Source organism: Raphanus sativus, unplaced genomic scaffold, assembly GCF_000801105.2.
Source record: "Raphanus sativus cultivar WK10039 unplaced genomic scaffold, ASM80110v3 Scaffold2080, whole genome shotgun sequence".
Lineage (NCBI taxonomy): Eukaryota > Viridiplantae > Streptophyta > Magnoliopsida > Brassicales > Brassicaceae > Raphanus > Raphanus sativus.
This window is the reverse complement of record NW_026617389.1, coordinates 1-17,507: the sequence shown is the minus strand read 5'-3', so window position 1 is coordinate 17,507 and position 17,507 is coordinate 1. Positions and strand designations below refer to the sequence as shown.

The 17,507-nt window shown below is 38.8% G+C and overlaps 7 protein-coding genes across 8 annotated transcripts; 1 reads left to right on the top strand and 6 right to left on the bottom strand.

The window, feature by feature from the left end:
• The first annotated feature begins 624 nt into the window (after positions 1-624).
• LOC130505195 (uncharacterized) lies at positions 625-1,026 on the top strand. The gene has a single exon (XM_056999791.1). It carries the CDS (start codon positions 625-627, stop codon positions 1,024-1,026), a length of 402 nt encoding a protein of 133 aa, XP_056855771.1.
• A 2,124-nt stretch (positions 1,027-3,150) lies between these two features.
• On the bottom strand, positions 3,151-4,856 carry LOC108811919 (phosphatidylcholine:diacylglycerol cholinephosphotransferase 1-like). The gene is made up of 3 exons (XM_018584033.2): positions 4,250-4,856; positions 3,792-3,929; positions 3,151-3,504 (listed from the first exon to the last, which is right to left on the bottom strand). The coding sequence occupies exons 1-3, from the start codon at positions 4,661-4,663 to the stop codon at positions 3,187-3,189; spliced, it is 870 nt and encodes a 289-aa protein (XP_018439535.1). The 5' UTR covers positions 4,664-4,856; the 3' UTR covers positions 3,151-3,186.
• Positions 4,857-5,417: 561 nt separating this feature from the next.
• LOC108807186 (glucan endo-1,3-beta-glucosidase 14) lies at positions 5,418-7,540 on the bottom strand. Its single transcript, XM_018579443.2, is given in 4 exon segments — positions 5,418-5,736; positions 5,739-5,994; positions 6,416-6,733; positions 6,972-7,540. Coding segments are annotated over 4 exon segments (1,173 nt in total). The 5' UTR covers positions 7,464-7,540; the 3' UTR covers positions 5,418-5,629.
• A 441-nt stretch (positions 7,541-7,981) lies between these two features.
• Positions 7,982-9,641, bottom strand: LOC108807201 (methyl-CpG-binding domain-containing protein 11). The gene is given in 4 exon segments (XM_056999792.1): positions 7,982-8,321; positions 8,323-8,888; positions 9,218-9,295; positions 9,612-9,641. Coding segments are annotated over 4 exon segments (846 nt in total). The 3' UTR covers positions 7,982-8,149.
• A 1,369-nt stretch (positions 9,642-11,010) lies between these two features.
• On the bottom strand, positions 11,011-12,026 carry LOC108807202 (uncharacterized). Of its 2 annotated transcripts, none has more exons than XM_018579457.2 (2): positions 11,766-12,014; positions 11,011-11,403 (listed from the first exon to the last, which is right to left on the bottom strand). In XM_018579457.2, exons 1-2 carry the CDS (start codon positions 12,004-12,006, stop codon positions 11,258-11,260), a joined length of 387 nt encoding a protein of 128 aa, XP_018434959.1. In that variant the 5' UTR covers positions 12,007-12,014; the 3' UTR covers positions 11,011-11,257. The 2 variants fall into 2 exon arrangements, with proteins under 2 accessions (XP_018434959.1, XP_056855769.1); XM_056999789.1 differs by having other exon boundaries at positions 11,280-11,419; positions 11,766-12,026.
• A 566-nt stretch (positions 12,027-12,592) lies between these two features.
• On the bottom strand, positions 12,593-13,521 carry LOC108811921 (uncharacterized). Its single transcript, XM_018584034.2, has 2 exons — positions 13,195-13,521; positions 12,593-13,101 (listed from the first exon to the last, which is right to left on the bottom strand). Exons 1-2 carry the CDS (start codon positions 13,352-13,354, stop codon positions 12,854-12,856), a joined length of 408 nt encoding a protein of 135 aa, XP_018439536.1. The 5' UTR covers positions 13,355-13,521; the 3' UTR covers positions 12,593-12,853.
• A 1,069-nt stretch (positions 13,522-14,590) lies between these two features.
• Positions 14,591-17,255, bottom strand: LOC108811994 (phospholipase D alpha 2). Its single transcript, XM_056999790.1, has 2 exons — positions 15,851-17,255; positions 14,591-15,259 (listed from the first exon to the last, which is right to left on the bottom strand). Exons 1-2 carry the CDS (start codon positions 16,989-16,991, stop codon positions 14,826-14,828), a joined length of 1,575 nt encoding a protein of 524 aa, XP_056855770.1. The 5' UTR covers positions 16,992-17,255; the 3' UTR covers positions 14,591-14,825.
• Between the last annotated feature and the right edge of the window lie 252 nt (positions 17,256-17,507).

Genomic DNA, 17,507 nt, shown 5'->3' with positions numbered 1-17,507 from the left:
GGGCTTAGACCCAAATATCCGAAATCTAAATGAATTTAGTCCGAAAGATCTAATTTTGTAGACTTATAAAACTAAACCCAACCTGGTAATTTTTAGGGTGGCACGGAATTTTGGCTGAGGGCCTCGACCCTAATTACCATGGCTACCCTACATGATTCATCACCAAGTTCCGTGCTTATTCATTGTGGAACTGTAAATGAATTACCTAAACTTTGAAAACGCGATGAACATGTCTTGTCTAGGACGACATTGCTTTAATATAGGCCCATAAAAAGATAGAGAACAGGAATAAAACATAATACGAGACAGGTTTAAGCATTTGCAGTTTTGTTAAGATTTGATGATCAAAAACTAAATATTAATTTTTAGCATATGTAACCATTTGTTTGTTTGTCACAGAGAAAAAAAAATCGTTTTTCTTTTGTTTTTGTTTGTTTGTTTGTTATGTTTCCAAATAAAAACAAAAGGAAAGTTTAACAGCTTCGGTTTCAGGTAACCCCATGGAACTTATCATATATTTACGAGAGAGACTAACGAAATGATCAATTACAGGAAAAAAAAGATGGATGTTAAGAATAACATTTTCAAACCCTAGCTCTATGGTGCCTTCTTGTACAGGCTATCATGGTCTCTTCCAACACCGTGGCTCTCAAGGAACCAGACTACGTAAACATGAACGTAACAATCCGTAACGCAATGACCGGGCTAATCCGCCCAGAGATTGTCTACAGATGCCAGTCTAAACGAAAAGACTACGGTTGGCACCGATCTAAAAAACCAGGAATGCAGTTTTCATTCCCAATCATTCTCATAAAAGGTGAAAACAAGATACCTGCTATTCACATTTGCAATGTCCGGTCAGTCCTAGGAACCGCAACACTCGTGATCGAAAACACTTATCTCGACGCAGAGATGTGTCCTAAGTCTTCATGTGCTCACGTAGCTACACCTAAAGGGATCGTGTTTAGAGGCCTTGAATGGGATTTCAAACCGTGTTTCCCAAACTCAAACCAGTTGAGTACCTAGAGTTGCCGTGGACACCTTGGCCTAACAGAACATGAATATTTTGTTTCTTCTGTATTGAATGTAACTATATACTATATTTAGAGTTCATAATCAGTCTGTCATATACAATCTTTTGCAGAGAGATCGATATATACCTTTAATATAAAAACAAAGGTTTTAATTAATTTAAACCTCCAACTATGTTTAAATTTGATAAAAAATCTCAACTAAAACACAAGATATTTACAATAAATGGATATTTTATATAATTACAGAAACAACACAAGATGTTTATATTTAAATTTCTAACTATTTTTAAATCGATAAAAAATCTCCAACTAAAATTTTACGTTTTTAAACTTTAACTATTAAACTTTAATGTCTTTAAACTTACATAAACAAAGCCATTTTTACTAAAATGACACTAAATGATTAAAACTTTTTTTATCAATGGGTATGAACAATCATAATTCATCCTCAAATAAAAAATTAAAAATTCTTCTTCCTTTTCAAGAACCATCGAATGTGAATTACGTCAAAAACTCATTGTTTTCTGATCCTAATTCTTTCTCTCATGTTTATTTATTTATCAAAAATGGTGAATTTTGGAAAGTTAAATAACCTAAGTTATCCATCTCTTCACACTCTAAATTTTATGTAGAATTCACCTTTGATTCTAATTAATAGAATTAATCATTATTCATGAAAATACAAATATAGATATGTTAATATCAGTATATGAAAATATATATACATGTGCATGTTAGTTGAATACGATAAGTGTCACTTGTTATTTTTTATATTATTAGCTACCGTATTAGCTAACCTGGTTCGCCCTAATTTTCTCTCTCGGGTTTCGAGAATCGAGGCGCCGTCAACCACCATCTTCCTCGACGCGGTGAGGCCTATGGCTGCCGGCGTCGGGATCTCTTGTTCAGCTCTTGTTCTTCACCATCGTCTGCTCGTTCTATTGCGCTATCCTTCGACGTCTCCCTCCTCGGTGGCCCTCGCGACGACGAATCTCTTTTGAGACTGTCTTTCCCCGTGAGAAGAGGAGGTTCGTGTTTCCGTTCAGAGCCTTGACCACCGACTCTGTGACTTTCTGGGGAGTTCCCCACCGCTCCGCCGTGCTTATCAGCTTCAAACCATGTGCTCCACATCCATGCCGCAGCTTCTCCAGATCAATGTCTCTCCGACCAATCCGTCCACCATCCATACAGCCTCCGCCGCTCCTAGTGCTCGGTCGTCGTTCCATATTGCAACTGCTCTCCTCTCTTTTGGATCTTGGTACTCTACAGCCATGTGTAAGTGGGGTTCCACTGTTGACCAAGGCTTCAGATCTGTACCGAAAGCTGTTAGAGCTTAAGTTAGTGAGCAGAGATTATTTGAGTGAGGTTTTGCATAGGATGCTAAGGTTTTCTGGTGGATTCACCGGACTCCTTTTTGTGCAAATGATATTGTATTCTGCTTGTGTGAAGCCTTTACCGATGGGTTCATTGGGATCAGTCCTATTTCGAGTTTCTTCCTCATTTGGAGAGAAAAATCTCGTCACCATATTCTTTTTCCATGGAAAGAGATGTTTCTTTGGCAACAATGCCGAGTGTCTGCTTCAGTTTCCTCATCGGTTTGTATTCTTGTGTAGCGGTCTCCACGGGACCTGAAGATGCAATCGAAATCACTTCGGTGGTTCTCGTTGATGAGTTCTGGACCTTAACGTCACATGTGACTATTTTCATGCTGTACGACTTTGTCGTGAAAGCTTTTTCGACGCATTCAAACTTCGTTTTGAATTCGCTGTCATCTTCGATTGAAGACCTATCCTGCTTAGTTAATTTATCTGTTCTAGTTTATGTTTACTATCAAAGAGGATGGATAATTCCCTCTTTCTATTGTATTGCAGAAGATTAAGTATGAATGAAAGTAAGTTTGTGTTTCAAAAAAAAAAAAAAAAAAAGCTACCGTATTAACAAGCTCTAAAATAATACATCAGGCTCAACCGATGATTAATTTGAATTCTGTGAAATAGTTGTATCAAGACAATACGAAACATCTATGGTACTTCACAATAACGTACACATTTAGTTAGGTCCGTGTTCAATTAGAGCTATTTGAAACAAACTTCAACTAAATTAAATATGTCCAGGCTAAAAACATTTTAAAAAGAAAACAAAAATTAATTAACTATCGAGTCGAAATCAAACTAAAACCATTGCCTACATTGTGTCTCTTGCTCATCATATCTTCATATTTTCCGGCCAGTGAGTCAAATAGAATCCCAGCACCAACTCCGACAGCGAGATCGATGGTGTATTGTCCTCTGGTCCCGAGAAGCCTGATCGATTGTAATACGTTGAGGATGTCAAAAAGTATGGCTAGTCTCAACCTCTGCATTCTCCTCATGTCCAAGGATGCTATCATTGACCCGGCGACATGACCCGAATAAAAGAGGAAGAACGAGACGTTTCCCACCGGAAAATCTACCCCTGATCCTAGAAAATCCTGTTAGGGAAAAAAGTTGAATAATTTCCAAGATTATATATATATATATATATATATATATATATATATATCTTATTAACGCTTTGGAGCTAATTAAACTTAGACCGGTGGTTGTTTACTTGAACATGCTATTATATAGTATAACAAGACGATACATAAATTAAATCATGTGTTGATGTTACATCACAAAAAAAAGAGAAGAAATAAATTGGTAGAACATCAAAACTATATTTTATAAAAATTGCTATAATGTATGTAAGGAGAGATAGATTAATGTTGATTGGAACCTGAGGAAGAGGGAGCTGAGTAGAGTAACCAAGAATGCCACGACAAGTAAACATGAAGCACGCCGAGATGGTCGCTCTTGGTCGTCCTTCCATTAACCAAGTCCATACAATATACGTCGTTTGCATCCCTACGAACACCTGTCACCACGTCCTCAAAATTTTAAATAGTTAAAACCACCATGTTAGGTACAATTAACAAATCTCATTATTTTGCATGGGGTCAGGATAGACGGATCTAAAATCATTTTGGGACTATAGACAATTTAGTAAAAGATTTAAGAAAATTTTGGTTTTTAGCAATTCAAGAACTTATGTTTAACAATTTAGTATATTTATATTGTGCTACTTCATTATAAAGAAGCAAACAAACAAAATGTCATTTGTTAGAATTAGGTGAGGCATGCAAGTGAGGACACTCATTAAACATATATTTAACCTAAGTGTCTTTTACGACATACCGTGTTTAGAGCGGCTAAAACGGTATTTAGTTCAGGTGAAGATGCCAAGAGGCGATACAGAGAGCGCGTGGCCACAAAACCAATATCGAACGGCTCAGAACTCGGCGGAATCATCTGGAGCATGTACTCCTCTACTCCCGTGAAGAACAGAACTCCTACCGCTAACAAACACGGTACCCAATGGACTCTCACCACGTGGACAGGGTTGCACATCCTCCACGTCATAAACGACACCTTGCTTCTTCCTCTGTCTCCGCTGGGGTTGGCGTAGCCGTCGTCGGTTACTGCAACAATGTCCTCCATTTGGCTAGTACTTACTGACTCGACGGTTCCGTCAAAGGCAACGGCGTTAGTGTGATATCCGTTGAGAGAGTTAGAACTACGACGGAGAGGGGCGATGGTTGTAGTTGACATGGCCGTTAGATTTAACGGAGAAGAACGTTTTGAGAGGCTTAGAGAGATGGATTATATAAGAGATATTATGAAACTTGTGAAAGGAAGGTTGTTTGGGCTACAAACACTCATACGAAAACGATGAATATGAGATTTGAGAGCTACGTTCACGCAAACTTTTGTTTGGTTTTTCTCTTTGTTGGGAGGTACGTTTTGTACCGGCATGTTATTCACTTTGTATTTCCACTATGGCCTTGAGAAGACCAAAGAAAAATAGAGATTAGGAGTATGAGATTTCAAATTTATAATAAGTTTTTCATACAGAAACACGTTAATGGTGTATTAAGAGTATTAACAATTTGTTGATAATTCTACTAGTCTAATTCAAGATTATGGAAAATGTCTAAAGATTTGCTGGAAATATTTGCTGCTTCGTTGATACATTTCTACTTTAGTGCATTAATATAAGGACTACATGATCCCCTTTGGCGCATAATTAATGTATAAATCTAAAAACATCTTGAATTGGTGTAAAATAATCGAGATATTAGATTTGAATGTAACTTTATTTTATAAGATACAAAATATTGACATTCATCAAATATTCGATATATACAATATTTTTTTGGTCTAATATATACAATATTTTTACATAAATTACATAAACAAATACACAAATAAATAAACAAAACAAAACGTTCTCTGTAGTTAGATTAAAATCTTATCTTCTTGTGTTTGTAACTTTACGAAATTTCGTATGACGTATATAAAGAGATTGTATAAAGAAAACTTTCATTTCAAGTTTCTAAAACATACATTCCAATAGAAACACATAGATAAAAACAAGAAGTTCTTATGATAACAGTTAACGCTTAAAACTTAAGAAGCAATTATTCACAAACAAATCAAGAATTACGGGGTTAAATATTAATACGTTTCTATAAACCAAAGGGTCAGTCAATTTGAAATCCTCGGAAACCACAACCCTCAAACCAAATGGTGCAGAAGAAGAAACATAACAACACAAGCCGAAACAAGAGCGTTAAAGGACGTCCCAAACCCACACCGTGTGGCAGAAGAGTCTTTGAGTCCTTGAAACCAATGTCGTAGGCAATACTACCGTCTGGTTTAAATAGTCCGAAGTTTCTCTCGGAAGTGGGTCCCGGTTTCAGATTCTCGTTGAATAGAGCAAACACGTAAGCTCTCACCGGCATGTTTGGTCTGTACGGTGTGCCTTTTTTCTTCTTTAGACGTTTTTTAAGATTCCGATTATATGTTTTCGCGTTCTTCACCGATGCTCCTGCTTCATCTGGGTCGCCTTTTGATGCCCACCCCGTCTCCGAAACAATGACCTACGCATAATGTAAGTGAACTCACAACGTTACCTACGTTAATCATCTTGTTCAAAAGTCTTTTTATAGCGTGTCTTTAAGGGACAAGCGGTGTGACAGCCCCAAAATCCAAGTCCTTGTCCACAGTATAGTAATAGATAAAGAGTGTTTATATATATATATATTGAAACATTTTTAAAATATTACTGATAAAAAATTTAAAATAGAAAATTATGTAAAATTTTAAACAAATATGTTTGACTTCGGGCCATAAAAGTGTTGATCCGGCCATGTTTATGTTTATACGGTAGTGTGTTTACTTTCGAAGTAGAAGATTTATAGTAATGGAAAATAGTTAGTCCCATGAAATCGTGGCATTCAAGCAACTCTAAACATAAATATACATATAGATAATGAATAGTGATAAGAAGTATATACGTACCGACACTTTTGGAAAGCCAGCTTTTTCGAGAGCAGCATAAGAAGCATCGACCATGGCATCGAACATGTTATCGTAATGAAGCTTAGTTTTGGGGTCGTAAATGCCTTTGGTATGCTCGAAGATGGCGTAGTTAAGGTCAATTTCCTTTGAATCAGATTTATAAGCTAGAAACGGGTAAGCGTTAATGTAGAACGGCGACCCAATTTGCCAGAAAAATGTTAACAACGGCTTCATAAACGGCGCCACATCGTTCCTGAACGTGCATGACGACGGTGGATACGAGTCTTGAAACACCGCCTCTGAGTGTGGACTCGACACCTATACACAAAGTGTTAATAGATGAAAGTCGTCACCATTAACTAATATATATAGCCTAATATTAATTCATATATAGCCAAAATCAAAATCGTCACAATAAACTAATATATATATATAGTTTAATGTTAACTATTTATAACCAATTGAATTTCAGTCGGAAGTTCGATAAATTTAAGAAAAATTATTTAGTTAATTTGGTTTATCTATTTATGATAACAATGTGTTTGGATTAATGTACCTCGACCATATTATGAAGTCCTAGACGGCGAAGAGCGTAGTAAACGTTCTTGGCCGCGGGTAAGAGAGCTTCCCAAAGCTCGATAGTGGTGCCACCTAAAATCTCGTTACCCACGGCTATACCGCTGATTTTAGTACCACCTCGTATGAAAGGCTCGACGTTTTCTTTAACCCAAGTCATGGCTCGGTCTTCCGCAACGCTAATGTCCTTGAGAAACTCATTGCCTAGGCCAACGATGATCTCTATCCCGGTGTTACGGAAGGCCGTGAGGACGGAGTGGTCAGCGTCGTAGATACGTATGTTTCTGATCTTTGCTGATTTAAGGAGAGTCGCTACTGATTCAGGAGATGGGAGGTTGTCGGCTATGCGACCGTAGTTTACACCGTATGTTCCGATGAATGCCACGGCCGTTTGTGAAGACAAGACAAAGAGAAGCAAGAGGAAGAAAGAAGAGCGAACGGTACGTGAATAATTCATCTCCGAGGAATGCATTTGAGACTTGTTTCAAATGATTATGTTTTATAAACAAAGCAGGTTCATTTGTTTTTTTTTTCTTGTGGTCCATAAAATGGGAACAAGAAGAGTTTATAGTAGTGTTATGATGTTCCTTTAATAGTAAGATTCTAAACCTTTGTCACCGGGACCATGCAAAGGAAAGGAATCAAGGGAAGTTGTTTAGAAGGCAACATGAAAAGATTCTACTTGAGACTGAATCTAAAGATATAAAGAAAAACTAGCATTGTGTGTCTTTCTTTTGCATTAGATTCTTACTTTACCTTCAAAGCAAAACTTTTTTTTTCCTTTTTGCTCTTGACTCTCTGATTTAAACTGGGACCAACATATTTGATCCCAAAAAAAAAAAATTGGGACCAACATCAAAATTACTTAATAAGACCAACCATTTCGCTGATCATATTAATATGTTATTTATATAGCTTGGTTATATCTTAAAAATGTAAAAAAAGAAAAGAAACTAAAGGGCCGCAGCTGCAGCAGTAGAAAGAGTTAAACACTCTACAAAGAGAACATGCATAGTCATAATACTGAAATCATTCAAATAGTACACAGCTCAGCCTAATAATCTCATCTTTTACCGATGTAATTAGATACAAAAAGAGCATGAAAATAAACAAACTGACTTACATTTCATGCTCTAACAAAAGGGGAACAGGGCAGAGTTACTCAGTTGCTTCCGCTTCAGCTGCTTTCTCTTTCCCCTCAGCTTCTGAGGTCAGACCATTTCCCTCATGGTTTCTGGTCTTAGCTTCAGACTCAGCCTCAGCTGAGCCTTGGCCTGCAGCTTCCTTCTTCTGCTCGGTGTTAGCTTCAGCAGTCTTGATCTCTGCATTCTTTTTCAACCGAGCCAGTCTCCTCTTCTTTGTCAGTCTTAGACTCCACCCTCTCCTTACTAATATCTCCAACTAAATCATGTTTTTGCTCCTTGATAGACTCACCACCAGCTTCTTGAACTGGAGCAGGATCAGGAGTCTCCTCTGTAACCACGTCGTCTTTTGTGTCACCAGAGCCATCCTTAACAGTTACATTCTCGTTCTCTTTCGTTCCCTTGAGAGCAGACATCTCAGTATCTTCTTCTTGGACATGAGAGTTCTCCACTCCTCCTCCCTCTGGTTTCTCACCTTCTTCTCCATCTTTCTTTGACCCTGAAGATTTAGTCCGACCTCGCTTCTTGGGTGGCTCTTTGTCTGGTGAGGGAGTCGACTTAGTCTTCTTATCACTGATCCTTGCAGATCTCCTAGGCGTCCCACTAGTGGTCCAATCAAACTCAGTGACGGATGGGTTTCCAGGGTGAGATTTGAGATACTGATCCAGCTGCTTCCTGTTACTGATCTCCTCACCCGTTGGAGCAACGAACACAATCTCTGTTTTCTTCACTGATCCCACTTTGTTCGGGAAAAACTACAAAAACATAAAAAAGAAGCAAACTTTGACATAAAAACTTACAAGATTACATTTCTAAAGACGACCCTAATGTGGCTTAAACAGGGTGGTTTACGAATCAAAATGTGTTTCTTTTTTCTTACAAGTTTATACCTTTAGGAATCATCCAATCAATGCTACATACAATCTATCTTCTCTAGATCTTTAAAGGGTAAGAATTGTAGAGAAAGAAAAAAAAGAAAAGTTACTTGATTTGGTAAATTGCATTTTAAACATTATACATTAAAGTCTAGTGCTTTTCTTCTTTCATAAAGCCAAAAGAAAATATGATCAGAGAGGAAACAAACCAATTTCTTCCATGAAGAAGGTGCTGGTAGCTCCACAGATACACTTTCCTCTCTGTACCCATTTTGTTTTTGCAATCCCTGAAAAAAAAAAGAAAACAGAAAAGAAAAAATATATATTCACAAAAAGGACACCAAAAAGTTTTAACAATTACAACTCAGAACATAACAAGAGACAACCTAGCTAGAAGGGTTTGATTGTCGGAAAAAGGAAAAAGAGAGTTACCACGGAGAAGACAGACAGACGGTTGGAAAACTAGGGATTTTGTTGTGTTTGGTAGTTAGTTGGCTCTCTCTCTCTTTCTCTGTATAAACATATTAGCTTTAGGACTTGTCGGAACCGAATAAAGGAGCATGATGATAAAGTCACTTTGGTTACACAGATTTCAAAACTAACAACCCAATGATATTCATCCACGTCTTCCATCTCTAGAATTGGTATAGTGCGTTTTTGATGTATGGCGACGACACGTTTTTTTTTTTTTTTTTTTTTCCGTCAAAGTTGTATTAAAGGCCCATAGGCCCAGAAACTATTACAACTCTAAATCCCGAAAGCCCAAAAAAACAAATGGGCCCAAAATTACAAGCAAACCAAGGTGGCAGTTAGGCCCAAACAAACCAGACCCACACTCCGACCGACATAATCGAGGCGAGTCGTCCACGCGTTTCGATCTCCCGCATCGCGGAGACACGCGTCACGCCCTCGCCATCCCGATCAACACCACTACGCCTCACCGTTAAACCGCCGCGCCGGAACCACTTGTTCGACGGCGCACGCCTGATCTTGTTCGCTGAAAACGCCGGAGGCCGTAGCTACAATCAACTTGCTTCATCTGAACTTTCGCGGAGAGCTTCATCGAGGGTTTCTCGAGATCTCAAACCACCCAAAGCCATCGAACAACCCAAACAACACAGATCTATAAACCGAAAAGAAAATAAAAACCCTAAAACAAACCGCCGTTAACTAAGTAGGGCTAGACGACGCAAAACGCTAGAGCCGGCCGTTCTCCTTTAACGGAAAGGAGCCACGCCGGAGACAGGAGCCGAACGCCCACCGCTTGAAGGATGCGACGCCGGAAGCAAAAGCCGCACGCCCACCGCGAGATTGGAGCGACGCCGGAGACTTACGGAAGCTTACGGAGACTGGAGGTTGGTGTAGATCAAAGGCCGGACCGACGGCGGCTGTGAAAGCCCTCGCCGTCGGCCGGATTTACAGATCTCAATCGCTTTCTCTCTCTATCGCTTTCTCTCTCTCTTCGCTTTTAGATTTATTATTGCACGCTCCACGGCGACGACACGTTATAAAGCCTTTAATGTAAAGGGTGCTAATTAAAGGGCACGTCGTCGACTCGGGATGTTCGCATTAAATGCGTATTTTTTGGGTAATCAATCACTACTTGGTGGTCATGAAATGCACGTGCCCCTTAATACTCAACGACCTTCTTCTCTGCATCCGTTTTTTTTTTCCTTCTGATATATTTCATTCTTCTCTGCATCCGTTTTGAAATATTTATCGATTTAGTCCGGAAAAATATAAATCGTGAGGTTTGAAGTCTACACTTTCAGGCCCATATATATCATCTTTATGGCCCATTAATCTATCTCACTGGCCCTTTAATAATTAGCCTAAGCTTGAATTAAAGGGATACAAGCTTAACCGGTTCGGTTATTAGAAACAACTCATAAGAGAAGTGAGGAACTATAGAAGACTTTGGTGCATTTGATCAAGCATCACTTGAAATTGAATTGATGGAAGAAATTACTACTATCATGTCGCATTTCAGAGCAACGAAAAGGACGATAACTATATTAGATTGATGCTATAGCATTAACAAAGAACAAAGATAACATGTCACAAGAGCATCATCTCACCATATATCATGTGTATATTTGTATCCTACTAGCATCTGAAAAAACTGACCTACAAGAAAGCTGCTTACTTGGGGGAGAATGACCTCTCGAACATACATATATATATATATATATATATATGCACAGAGCGTAGAGTATTGATGATGAGGAGTCACCAGACTTTTGTGAAGATTATTTGAAACGTGAGCCCTTCTTCCCTTTTCCCCCTTTACCCCTACCATCAGTCACTGTAACCCAGAAGAAGAGAGACATCCAAAATAGCACTGCGAGGAAGATCTTTACCCGGTCTTGAACCCTTGTCACTGCTCCCACAAGACCTAATCCAAAGCAAAACTAAATCAAAATATAAATTAAGAAAATTTAATTTCATTTGGTGTAGTGTTTTCAGTTGTTGTTAATGAATCACACCAAAAAGCTATTCAACATAGCATATGGACTTAATTGCAGAACAAACACACATCTATTCAAAACAACAACATATAAAAAAAGAACATCTATACTCCAAGATGTGAACATTAGTTCCATATGGATTTTAGACACAACCAATAACAAAGACTCTATAGTTAAAGTAAACCACATATGCATCAAATTATCCGACAAAACTGAATCTTCCGACCAAAGAAAAGTCGAACAAAACTAATTCGAACGCAGCATATAAAATGGGAAAGAAGAATCGAACCTTCGAGCTGAGTGGAGTTCTCAGGCGGAGGCGGATCAGGACTCGGAGGAGGTGGAGGGCCACCAGCGACGGCGATGCGGCGTAAGCGGCGAGGAGTCACTTGTAAGGAGATATTTCGACGGCTAAAGTGAAGCCGCGGGAGAATTGAGTGGTGGTGGAGGTAGAGGTTAGAGGAGCGTGTGGTGGTGTTGAACAAAGCCGTCGCCATATTTTTCCTCCCCCAGATGAATTTCGACCCCATTTTCTCTTATTTATTGTTTTATTCCTTTCAGAAAATGCATACGTGTACGGCGTTTCTAAATAAAAAAAATTAGTTAGATAATTAGTGTCAAACATGTAATTAGGATATTAATCTTTTTTTGCCAACAACTAGAATATTAATCAGATAAATTATTTGGATTTTAGAAAGTGTTGCTCCCCAAAAAAAGAGGATTTTAGAAAGTTTGGTTCATAGGTTGTTTGACCTCTAGCTTTTCAACTTCTAAATGTGTGTGAACTAGCATGTTGTGTTTTAGTTTTAATCTTTAGCCTAGGGAAGATTCTTATTTTATTGGTAAGATGGTATGGTCAATACATATAACAGTCCTGTTTGGGATATAATCTCATTGTGATTTTAATATATGACTCGCGACTTGCGCGGAATAAGTTTATAAAAATTAAAATTTAAAACATACAATATTAACAAATTAAATATTTATATGTGCTCAATTTTATAATATAATATTATATTTTCGATTGTATAAGTTAGGCTGTAACTATTTTTAATTGTAACTATAGATTAAAATCTATTTTGAATTTGACATGTGACAATCGATTTGGGCTTAATTTTTTTTTTACTAATTAAAAGAATTTAACTATAGATGTTCTATAGTTAGCCAAACAAATACAAGTTTTACCACAATCAATATTAATTCTATAGTTACTTATTTACATGGTCACTTTGATTTTATAACAAGTAATTAGAAAAAAGCAGAGAATAAGAAGTCCACATACTACCACCACAAGTGTGAATCAAAGAAGAAGAAAACAAAGCCTACTACACAATCTGCAAACCTAAATCTATTGACTTGTTTGGTCCAGAAAAAAAGTCAATACGAACATTGAGTTCTGTGATCTCGGTCTCTGAGAATCCCATGGTACAGAGCCATCCGGTTCGCTGGCATAGTGGATATTCCACAAATTGAACCGGTCTTCCCCGGTTTAGTCACTGGCTCCGGTACGTTTCTCCCACTCATTGTCATCCTCCTCCGGTACTCGTTACCGTTCCCTTTAGTATCTCTCACATTCTCCGCGAACCTAACTTTCTTCTTCTTACTCCTCTGTTTCTTCATTGCCTCTGCATCACAAGAACCAAAAAATAAAATAAAACATTATTTTCTCGGAAAAATCAAACGAAACTTGCGGGCGGGCCCTTGAGAAAAGAACGTACCTGAAGAAGATAGACAAGAACGGAGGACTCGTGGAGGAGTCTGATCATGAACCTTCGAGGTTTGGTTCCCATAGAACTGACGAGCCGTCACGAGAAACAGAGCAGTGCTTGAGAAAACCATGGCGGTTGCGATCGCGACTGTGCCATTAGACATGTGCATGACGTTTCTTTAACCAACGGACTTGAAGATACCCACCCAATAAAGAGAATTTGAACTGAGATGATCGATGATTGGTTGTTGAGACTTGGGAGAGACGTGTGTCTGTGTTTTTTGCAGAGAGTTGTAACTTAACAACTGTTGAAATTATTATATGGTAGGATTCTCTTCTCGTGTCTCTCTTCTATACTTATACAAATCAGTTATAGGAGAAAATCTAATAGAAAATAGAATAAAAATATATAAAAGTTGGAAAATAGGATGACGACGTACGTTTTGGACTTTTGGTGTTTTGTTACTACTCACAATATCCTAGTGGGGAAATTAAAATAGTATTAGATAGATTTTAGTTATAATAAAATTGCCATTGGTCAATAAACAATTTGTATTTTAAAGACCCCTATATCTATGCTTAGACCATATTTATCCCGAATTATTAGGAGGTTTTTTAATCCGGAAACCCCATAAAAACCAATTATAAAAGTAATGAAATAAAGATAGATTATAGACGAGTTTTTGTACTGTTTGTAGGTCTCACCAACATATAACCTACGATTGGTTCGATTTTTAATTTATTTTTTTCAGACAAAAGAAAAATAAAATAAATAAAATTAAGAAACCTTGAAACAGTTTCAATGTTAAAGATGCTCTAATAGTCTCTACTCGCCCATACGTATAATTTGTTTATTAACTGTTGTCCCTTGTCCGTTATATCATATATGGTTTGGATGAACACACTTATGTATACAAAAACTCAAACATTATCACATGTACATGTAAAAATCCAACTCATAATCTTGTTTGTCTATTATTATCCATTAAATTAATAAATATTATTTGGATGGATATTTTTACAAAAATATATTCAGAAAAAGGCAAGTGTAGCAACGAGAATTATTGGAACCATTGTCGACTTACTAATTGTGAGGTTCTATTAGCTTGGATGATGTCAACCACTTGACCTATTTTGAACAGACGAAAGAAAAATCTATCAGACAAAATCGAATGAATCTTAGCATTCCATCTAAAGTTGATGAGGATAGAGAGGTTCGTACACATGTCTTATGATCCTATTTATTTCAAAAACTCAATACATTTGCTAATGTCTGTAACATTAAACCAATAATGTTCCAACATGTTTTAAAAATAAGAAGTTTCTGGATATAGAAAGAACTAACCGAGAACAAGTCTTAGGTTTCCTAGTAAAGTTATTTGGTGTTATCTATCTTACAACCAGAAAGTGTAACTAAGATCAAATACAAGTTTCACAAGTTGAACGATACATAAGACATAAATAAGGTACATAAAGACCACAAAGTTACATCATCACCATGTCATTGTACGAATATAAAACCAAAGGAGTACAAAAGTGCATATCATCACACCAACTTATTAGTTCTCAAGGTAGATAGATAGAGAGAGAGACACTCAATTTATTCAAAGCTACTGCAGCAGCAATGTAGAGACAGTGAACTTAGGTTGTAAGGATTGGAGGTAGGTAGTCTACTTTGTTTCCGAGGATACGAGCCTTTGTGTCGGGGAAGAACTCAAACCCTGGAAGCTCACTGATATTACCTTCATTGTCCACAGTAATCGGGTAGCGCAGCAAGTGGCCAGGAAGGTCATGTTCCAGCGACTCGCTTGAGTAAAAGTCCCAGTACTTCTCAGCAATGCGGTTAACTTTCTCAATGCATTCCAAGCTTGAGGGATCTAGGAAGGTCTCATCTAGCATTCCCAAGTGTTCGTACCAGAGTGACATACGGAAGCCATGGACTTGGCCACGAGCTGGTTGTCTATGGGACAAGTGATGTGGTTGATACCCTCCCATTGCTATCTCAGAGTCTCTTGCACCATCCATTGACCTCTGGTTGATGTTAGCAGACCCAACGATAATGTATTCATCATCAACTGCAAATAGGTCAAGTGAGTCACACACACGCAAATATATATACAAAGACTCTCCAGGTTTTATAACTGAAGAGTAGGCTGGGGTGTTTGGGTTTGATTGATTTGGATTTTCGGTACCATGCACAAGTCCCATTCGGGTTTTATTAATTTTTTGATTGGGTTTGGTTCGGTTTCTTTGGAATTTCTTTGGATCGGATTATTAATCCATGTTTAAAATTGTCCAAAAATCTAGAAAAAACTAATGCAAAACTAACAAAAATATATGATATAAAAACTTGTCAAGCTACAAAATTAACTAAAAATATTTGAAATAACAAAACAAAATTCAGTATGCAGACTAGGAAAACCTATAAAATCATTTAAAATATATAAATTACCTTAAAATACACTTAAAATATTAAAAGATTTAACTAATATTCGGATCCTAATTCGTATTTCGGTTCGTGTTGTACCAAACCCCGAAAGTACCTTAGCTATTATGCTACCTTCAAATATTTTTTGTAACGTTTCAAATCATATTTCAGTTTGGATTTGAGTTTAGGACTTAGGTTAAAAACGCCCAGGTCTATTGAAGAGCGTATGTAAACTTACCGATCATCATTTTGCTATGGACGTAGATCATGAAGCGACGTGCTTCTTGGGCCCTCATATAGTCCGTGTCACGGTCTGGTCTCTCTGCAGGCTCATACTCTCCTTCTTTCTTGACCTCACGGTTTCCAAGGCAGAATAACGTCAGATAGTTTCTAGGATCCTCCTCCAACCCCTGCGCCCTGAGAGCCTGAGTAACATCCTTGTACATCATCTCCAAGGTCCTCCTCTGCCAATCCAATATAGCTTGCACCGATGCACTCTCCGGGATACCTTCAGGCCACATAGGAACCACAACATAAACCCTAAACTTCTCTCCTTTCTCGATCTTGTCAACGATCTTGAGAGACAGCTCTTTAGGGATCAGATGCAGCGCATTGATCTCCTCAGGTGTGATACCATCAGCAGCCCATGCAAAAGAGCTTCCAAGGAAGTACTGGTTCTCGATATAGATGAAGTCTTTAGCACGTCTTATGGCGTGTATGTAAGCATCTTGGATACTCCTGTCAATCACATTATCCTTCCCACTAACAAGACCAGCTTCAGCAGCTACTTCAGGCGACTCGGGAAACCCAGCAGCAGCTCCACCGTCTATAGACCTAAAGAGCTGGACGTTCCACACGTCATGATCCTCTTGGAACATAACAGGAGAAGGTGTGATGATAATGTCACTAAGCTCTCTCAACTTAACGAGAATGTCTTTACCACCTTGCTTCCTCCACCTCTGCTCGAAGTTGAACAATACATCCCAAGCCACAGGACCTTCGAGACGAGAGTGGATGTCCTGCCAAGGCTCCCTAGGACCACCTTTGGTGATCGAAGCACCGGTGAAGTTAGGTTGGTGGAAGTCATCGTGGTGGACCGTGTCCAACGTCCTGAACAAGGAGTGGAAAGGCGTGTCGTAACGTCCATCGCATAGATCGATACCACCGACGAAACTCATGATCCTCCGCATCTCCGCCCCTCCTCCTTGGCTCGGGACCTCGCTGTCCACGACGACGATCTTCTGATGATGCGTGAACATAGCGGAGACTTGCAAGTTCTGCACAATGCTACCACCGTCATCAGGGTTACGCGGACACAACACGCAGTGAACATCGCTCCCGTTGAAGTAGTTCTCAGTGTCTTCATCGTGAGTAGCCATGAGCCCGTCTTTCTTCAGCACATCGACCGATGTTCTATCGTCCCACACAAGTAACAGAACCCTAACGCCTTCGCTAGCTTTCTTCTGAGCAGCTCGCCGAGAGTCATGTCACCTCCTGGTTTAGGCCTCCTGGAGTCTCTCACCAAAAGTGATCTCGGTGTAAACAGACCATCCGGTTATGTAGATCAAATGTTTGGCATTGGTTATCGCGTCGAAAATATCCTCCCAGCATCTGTGAGGCTCGTAGTTTTTCCCCGCCAGCGAGAGGAATCTTGGGACGAAGTTATCCGGAACGTGAGGCGCCTTGGTAGAGAGAGACCTTGCAGCCTTGTCTCTGTGTGAAGAAACGTGTAAGGCACGCCAGGGAACTTGGCGCTTTTGACGCCCATGTTCCAGTTTCGATCCGCCTCGACGGCCAAAGTATTGGAGTTTGACGTGAATCTTGGACCCTCCGTGGATAGGTTTTTTGTCGTCGTTCCAAGATCTCGACCCAATTTTTCGACTTCCTCGCCGTGG

What these genes read in the sequence shown, in the direction of transcription:
- LOC108811994 (XM_056999790.1), bottom strand. Translation starts at nt 16,991, where the DNA reads ATGGCTACTCACGATGAAGACACTGAGAACTACTTCAACGGGAGCGAT. An exon ending in CCATAGCAAAATGATGATCG is followed by an intron (nt 15,260 to 15,850) that starts GTAAGTTTACAT and finishes ACCTATTTGCAG; the next exon opens with TTGATGATGAATACATTATC.
- LOC108811921 (XM_018584034.2), bottom strand. Translation starts at nt 13,354, where the DNA reads ATGCACATGTCTAATGGCACAGTCGCGATCGCAACCGCCATGGTTTTC. An exon ending in TTCTTGTCTATCTTCTTCAG is followed by an intron (nt 13,102 to 13,194) that starts GTACGTTCTTTT and finishes CTTGTGATGCAG; the next exon opens with AGGCAATGAAGAAACAGAGG.
- LOC108807202 (XM_018579457.2), bottom strand. Translation starts at nt 12,006, where the DNA reads ATGGGGTCGAAATTCATCTGGGGGAGGAAAAATATGGCGACGGCTTTG. An exon ending in GAACTCCACTCAGCTCGAAG is followed by an intron (nt 11,404 to 11,765) that starts GTTCGATTCTTC and finishes GCTTTGGATTAG; the next exon opens with GTCTTGTGGGAGCAGTGACA.
- LOC108811919 (XM_018584033.2), bottom strand. Translation starts at nt 4,663, where the DNA reads ATGTCAACTACAACCATCGCCCCTCTCCGTCGTAGTTCTAACTCTCTC. An exon ending in TTTTAGCCGCTCTAAACACG is followed by an intron (nt 3,930 to 4,249) that starts GTATGTCGTAAA and finishes ACGTGGTGACAG; the next exon opens with GTGTTCGTAGGGATGCAAAC. An exon ending in CTCAGCTCCCTCTTCCTCAG is followed by an intron (nt 3,505 to 3,791) that starts GTTCCAATCAAC and finishes TTTCCCTAACAG; the next exon opens with GATTTTCTAGGATCAGGGGT.
- LOC130505195 (XM_056999791.1), top strand. Translation starts at nt 625, where the DNA reads ATGGTCTCTTCCAACACCGTGGCTCTCAAGGAACCAGACTACGTAAAC.